The sequence below is a fragment of the Myotis davidii genome, unplaced genomic scaffold, assembly GCF_000327345.1.
Source record: "Myotis davidii unplaced genomic scaffold, ASM32734v1 scaffold78, whole genome shotgun sequence".
Taxonomy (NCBI): Eukaryota; Metazoa; Chordata; class Mammalia; order Chiroptera; family Vespertilionidae; genus Myotis; species Myotis davidii.
The window spans coordinates 4,655,087-4,661,851 of record NW_006290305.1 but is presented as its reverse complement, the minus strand read 5'-3'; the positions used below and the strand labels follow the sequence as shown (position 1 = coordinate 4,661,851).

The window sequence follows — 6,765 nt, the reverse complement described above, 5'->3', positions numbered from 1 at the left end:
GCGCAGGGGGAGCTACAGGAGGGCAGCAGCGACCTACTGGCTACAAGTGGATGGCAGAGAGCTACAGGACGGGGCAGGGCAGCCAGCAAGCAGGAGGCAGAGAGCTACAGGAGAGGGCAGGGCAACAAGTTATAAGGGGGTGCGGGGGGAGCTACAGGAGGACGGCAGTGACCTACTGATGCACAGATTCGTGCGCAGAGCTACTAGTATAAAATAATATTGAATGTAAGCTGTCATTGAAAAATTTAAAAAAAAATAATGGAAGAATAAACCAACAACTTAGAAACTTGGTTACCTAATAGGAGAAAAGGGTAAAGGGAGGTATGTGTGAATTGTTACAGTCTTGAAAAACAGTCTGACAACAGCTGGTGAAATACAAGAGCTCTTATCTTTTGAAGATACATGCTGAAATATTTCTAGATAAAATAACTTGAATGGGGATATGCCTCAAAATGATAAAGCAGTAGGATGAATAGAGAGTATGGATTGGCCAAAGATTGATGCCTATTGGAGCTGAGTAATGGGTACCTCGGGGTTCAATATAACATAACATTCTGTCTACTATGTTGAGTTCAAAGTTTATTATAAAACATTTTTAAAGATACTTACACACTTTGAACTATCAGTCACTTCTGGGAATATCCAGTGTTTATTATAGCGCTGTTTTGACTAGTAAAAGCATAAATATATAGTCAGATAGGGCATTGGTTGTATAAATTGATGTATATAGCCACACCATGGGTTATTGTACAACTATGAAAAAATATATTCTAATGCTATACCAGTTACTTGGAAGGATTTTCATAAGAAATTGACTTAAAAATTAAGATGAATAATTATATCTAATTTTGTAAAATGTACTGTTTTAAAAAGCAATATATATGTTCATATATGTACATATATTTGTGCAAAATTTTATAAGCATGGAGAAAATCCAGAAGCATGTATATCAGGCTACTAATAAGGCATGTGTCAGGTGAGGGGTGGTGAGTGGCAGAGAAGGGGGTAATCTGGGTGGAAGGAAGGGAGCTGAACGCAATCATGTGATAATATTTTTGTATACATAAATATACAACTCAGCAGAATCTTCCCTTACCCTGCATCCCTGTTTATTTAACCTCTTATGCCCTTCCCTTCACAGTGAATCTTCTTAAAGTGCATTGTAGTACACTCTATTGAATCTATGTTTACTAACATCATTATTACTAACACTAGAAGCCCCGGTGCATGAAAATTCGTGCACAGTCCGGGAGCCCTCAGGGGATGTCCTACTGAGGGCTGGGGAGCGGGCCTAAGCCACAGTCTGACCTCCCTCTGCCAGAGGTAACCAGGCTGATCAGGGGAAGGCGCCGCCCCCATTATCCCGATGCTGCTGCCCCTGTTGGCCCTCCTCAGCTCTCGCAGCCACTGCAACTATACAGTCTAATTAGCATATTACCTTTTTATTAGTATGGATGATCTAACTGCCAGATCCCTTAACTGTCTTCTCGGTCTCTCTGTAGAATTTGACAGCGTTGACCATATTCTTCCTAAAATTCTGTCTTGGTTTTGAGACATAATTCTCTGGCTTTCATTTAGCTTTCCAGACTGTTTCTTCTCAGTTTCCTTCTAGAATCTCATCTTCATTTTTCCCCTCATTCCCTTCACATACTTCCATGTGTTGATTTTTCTGAAGATTTTACTTTCTGGACCCTCTTCTCTTACCACCCACACTTACATTCTCCCACCCACACTTACAGTTCTAACTGCCATCTATATGGTGAAGCCTTCCAAATATCTCTTTATCCCATACATTTCTCTTGAGCTTTCAAACCTATATATTTAGCTGCCCCTCTGGCTATTACCACTTAAGATTTCCACAGAAATCAGAGTACCTGAATGGAACTTGGTTCTCTATTTACAATCCTCTTGTGTTTTGTTTTTTTTCTCTCAATGGTAATGTAAATCAGCTATACTTATGTCATATGCTTGATAGTCATCCTAAACTCCTCTTCCTCCTTTTCTTTCAGCTCAATTATTTAGCGACTATTTTTGAGCACCCATTATGTGTTGGGCATTGTTTATGCACTGGAGATACAGCCTATTAAGAAAATGTAGATAATAACATAATTATCTACTAATCCCTGTCATTCCTACTTTCAAAGAATTTACAAATCTATCTAGCAGTGACAAGCTGAAGGTCACTTGAACATCGTTGTATAAAATGAGGATTATGATAGCTGAAATTACATTGGCTTCCATAAGAAAGCAAGAAAATACGATTTGAAAAATAGAAATTTTATATGGTATGTTAATTTTTACATGTTTTGTGGCTACAAACTCTAATTCTGGTCTCTTTAGAAAGCAGTAGCTGTGGAAAGCAACCTTGTTATAAAACTTTCTTTTAAAAATCTGCAGCAGATTTTTCCCATGGAAGAAGAAAGCTGTTTTATTTGAACTTACATATTTAATTAGAGTGGAACACGACCTTCTAGAACCTTTTTTGATTTTCATTTATTTTGATTATTTCATGTGTTCATTAGCTATCTGTTGATTTTTCAGAATATTTATTTTCTACATGGTGAAAGTGCCTGAATTATTGCTTGATCAAAGTCCTTCAAGGAATGATGCAAAAATCATCAGTAAGTATCTTACAAAGATTTTGGAGTTGCTAAAAAAGACTGATGAAAATACCCAAATTTATTGCTTAATTTACATGAGGTCCTTGTTAGACTTAACTTTATCAAACACCATCCAATCTAAATTCAGAATATGTTAATATTTAATAGAGAATTAACTGCCCAGAGATGTTTGTGTATAAAGTCTGATAGCATTGTTACCCATCTGGTATATCATGTCATCCATGTGACAGATACACTTTAAGTGTTGCAAAGTTAAAGAATAAGGTCAAGACTATGAATTTCAAAGAAGTTAATACATTTGGAGTAAATAAAGGGTGTTATATATGTAGCATTTAAGTGTGGTTTATTCCATTAGGCATTGCGCTATGCTTTATGACAGTGCTACTCAGAGTAGCTATTCCACAAACTATTGCTGTTTCTCATGATAAAGAACTTTTGCCAGAATGTAAATGTACTGCTTTCTTCATCAAAAAGGTAAAAATGCTAAAAAAAAAAAATTAAAAATTAAAAAAAAATGTTAGCTGAACTCAGTGTTCTAGTGACTAATTCCCATTTCTGGTACAAGATCCTATTTCATCATGGATTTGTAATAAACAATATGCAGACTGGCCTCAGTTCATGAGCTACACTGCATAGCAGTTTTATGTTGTGCATATCAAACATTTACGCTATTGTTGCAGGAATACATGTCCTGGTTAATACAGCTTATTTGTATACAAATGTGTGACACTTTTAAGTTTGCATAATTCTTTAGTCTTTTCCCCCCTTAACTTCTGCCCTTTTCCCATGGTTTCATTTCAATTACATTCCTATACAGGAATTCCATTTAATAATAGTATTTGCTACAGACAATTGCTTCTTGCTATTCTGCTGAGAATTCAGTTATTCAGAGATTGTGCTCATAAAGCATAATTATGGTAGTAGAGATGAGGGTAACTCTGTGTCACGTAGTATCCCTGCCCATACTTTCAGACATTCATTAATTGCCAGAGTAGAGATTCTGTTAAAGTTTGCAAACACTGATTTTATTACTTAAACAGAGCTCTCAGTGTACAATGTTGAAAATGCCAGTCATTGTCAGAATTATTAACCTTTTTCTTATCTTACTTTGACTGCTAATAATCTGGCCTTATTTATTAAGCAGCTGCTATAAACTTCCCTTACTTGCATACTTAAACTTAACCTAGGAAATGCTCAAATGCTCCATCATAATAAACAGACAAGCTACTTTTAGATACTGATATAAAATAGATTAGGAAACTGGTGCTTACTGAGAGCATCTGTGTGTCAAAAAATACACAAAATGACCAATATTTTGAAGCCTTATTTTCTTAATGTTAAAACAGTAAATTGTAACTATTTTAAATATATTGTCATAATTTATTAAATTCACTTCCTCAGTTTTATATTTCAGGGATTGTGAAATACAAGTGTTGATGCATGCATATATTGAACTATAACATTTAATAATTCAAGAGCTCCAAAAACCAATTATTTAAACCAAAATATACCATACATTTTTACTAAATGGATTATGTGATGTTAACAATTTATCCATAAGGAAGAATCATCACCTTAAAAAGTTTTAAAGCAAACCAAACTTAGAAGTATAAAAACTACAGGAAGAAGTTACATAGGGTGTTTTCAGAGCATTAAAATCTATATCAGGGGTCCTCAAACTACCGCCGCGGGCCACATGCGGCCCACCGAAAACATTTATCCAGCCCGCCAGGTGTTTTTGTCACTGCTGCCTGTTGCTTAGCAGCCGACTAGTTTTTTTTTAAACTATAATCCGGCCCTCCAACTGTCTGAGGGATAGTGAACTGGCCCCCTGTTTAAAAAGTTTGGGGACCCCTGATCTATATCATAATTGATCATTAGAAATTTAAACTTGATAGAGCATTTTATAGGGTAAGGAGTTTGTGTACTAGTGTATACCTAAAATTCAAGATTACTCCATTTAACATGTAAAAAATATTTTATCTTCTTGCTTTCAAAATGGCATTTTAAAATCAATTCCAGTGTCTATGTTAGATAACAGATTAGGCCTTAGTATGAAAAATTATAATCCATTTATAACCCAAGAACCTTATTTAATTTAACTAGTGCTGTAAACAACTTATTTGATTAAATCTATTTCTCAACTTGTTGAGTAGCAACAAGCACCATGTTTGGTACTTATCACTTTTATTTTTCACATATCCCTGTGGTATCAGTACTTAGAAGAAATGAAAAGGCAGTTAGATGTCTGTGATGTGCAGAGAGGTGGCATACAGCACGGATAGACAATGAGATATTCTTTTATTTAATGACCAATTAAAAGAAATTCCATTATAGTGTTTTGCATTCTCTACTTTTTCTCCTCTGCTTTGTGATTTATGGTATACTTTTTTCTAAATATCTTAAACAAACCTGAATCTTAAACAAAACCTCTACATTTAACTTTTTTTGAAAGTCAATACTTTTAAATCAGATTGTATCATGTGTTTTATGTGTATTAATTATATCAACCTAGTTCCAAAGCTTAAGAATTTTTAATTCTAGGTGGAGTGTTTTTTAAAGAGAAATGTCTATGTCAAATTTTGCTAAATGGAGAAAAAGGGAAAGAAGTTAATGAATACCTAAATTACCATATATTGTAAACATTCACCCTTTATCAGTATAAAAATTATATAGTTCTATATTTTTTACATGCTTATATATCAGAAAAATAAATAGAAGATTGTGGTTGCATCTAAAATGTTCTTTGGATGTCTGCAAATTAATATATGTCTTTACATTTTGTATGTTACATAAAACAGTAGGCTGCCAAGTATCTCTCTTTGAAATTAATATAAATATAGTAGTCAAGAAATTTCAAGTGTATTTGCCCAAAATATGTAAAACTGTTTATTGCAAATACCAAAACTAACGGGTTTTTCATTTAAGTATGTTAGCTTGATGGTTTTCCTTAAAAATTGAATTTCTACTGGTGCCTAACAACTTAAAGTGAGTCTGTCACATAATTATAATAGTTGAGATATTGCTGAATATTTAAAACTAAAGCTCTATAAAGGGTACATTTGGGCAGACCCTTAAATAAAGAGATTTGAATTAAAAATATTAATTATATATGTGTACATTTAAATGAGTTCGGCCTTAGCTATATCATCCTGCCTGCAGAAAAAAATGTTTTATCTAGCCATGGTTAAAAGGACCTCCATGTAATATCTATATTTATGATGGAATAGCTAAGACTGGGTGATTTTGTCAGTTTCCTTTAGTGACATCAAAATTTTTGTAGTGATACCACTATTATCAGAGGAGGATTGAATATCTTGATAAATTTATATTTTATAGAATCAGTTTCTGTTACTGGTATTTTAGTAGAAAGACAGTGTAATAACTAATTGAGGGAGTATACAGAGTGCTGTGGTACTTTAATTCTTATGTAGATTTTCTTTTAGACAGTATTTTCAACTTATTATATTCTCTTCCCTCCCCAGCTTACCCCTAAATTAACTTAATTATCTACCTATATCTAGTATTATAGAAATAAAGTGGAAATATGTTCTTATATGGCATATTTATTTCCAACTAGATGTATAACTTCTCTTCTCTTACAAAATAGAATTAAAATACCTAATCTTTACTTAGGAAAATTGAGGTAAAGAAATGAAAATTTAGACGAGACTGTATAAAATTACCTAATATTATATTTCCCTATCTGTGAGCTACATTTCTCAATCAGTTTAGGAATATGAAACCTATAAAGTTTTGTTTCTGAAAATTCAAGTCTTTTTCTAATGTTACTTCTTTGCCTAAGTAACATAAATAAGTTATATTTGTATAATTCTTAAATATATTAGTTGTGTTAGTGAATTACTGCAGAGCGAAGGAACAACCCAAAATAGACATGAGAGGCCTGCAACCACTGTGAAATATTCATCCCAATGAAATCCCAGAGATCCTCTGAAAGTAAGACTCAGCTTGTTCAGGTAACGGTCTTAGCAATAGGCTGAGATTAGAGAGAACCACAGATCACTATGAACAGGCCTCTAACACAAGGGTGAAGCCTGTTTTAAAGATTCTCCATAAAATGCTGAAGAAACTAGTTTCTCTATTAATATGAAAAGAAATCCAGATATTTTAGGAAAACCAACTG

The 6,765-nt window shown here is 33.7% G+C and overlaps 1 protein-coding gene across 6 annotated transcripts in view; it reads left to right on the top strand.

Annotated features, from left to right (window-relative positions):
• ANKRD12 (ankyrin repeat domain 12) overlaps nt 1-6,765 on the top strand; it is an 84,695-nt gene that overhangs the window by 48,453 nt on the left and 29,477 nt on the right. Inside the window, exon 2 of one of the 6 annotated variants that reach the window (XM_015563598.1) lies at nt 2,542-2,621. The exons of the other annotated variants lie outside the window; for them this stretch is intronic. Within the exon in view, the coding sequence (XP_015419084.1) occupies nt 2,558-2,621 (64 nt within the window). The 5' untranslated portion in view covers nt 2,542-2,557. The remainder of the gene's footprint in view (nt 1-2,541; nt 2,622-6,765) is intronic. 6 annotated transcript variants of the gene reach the window in all.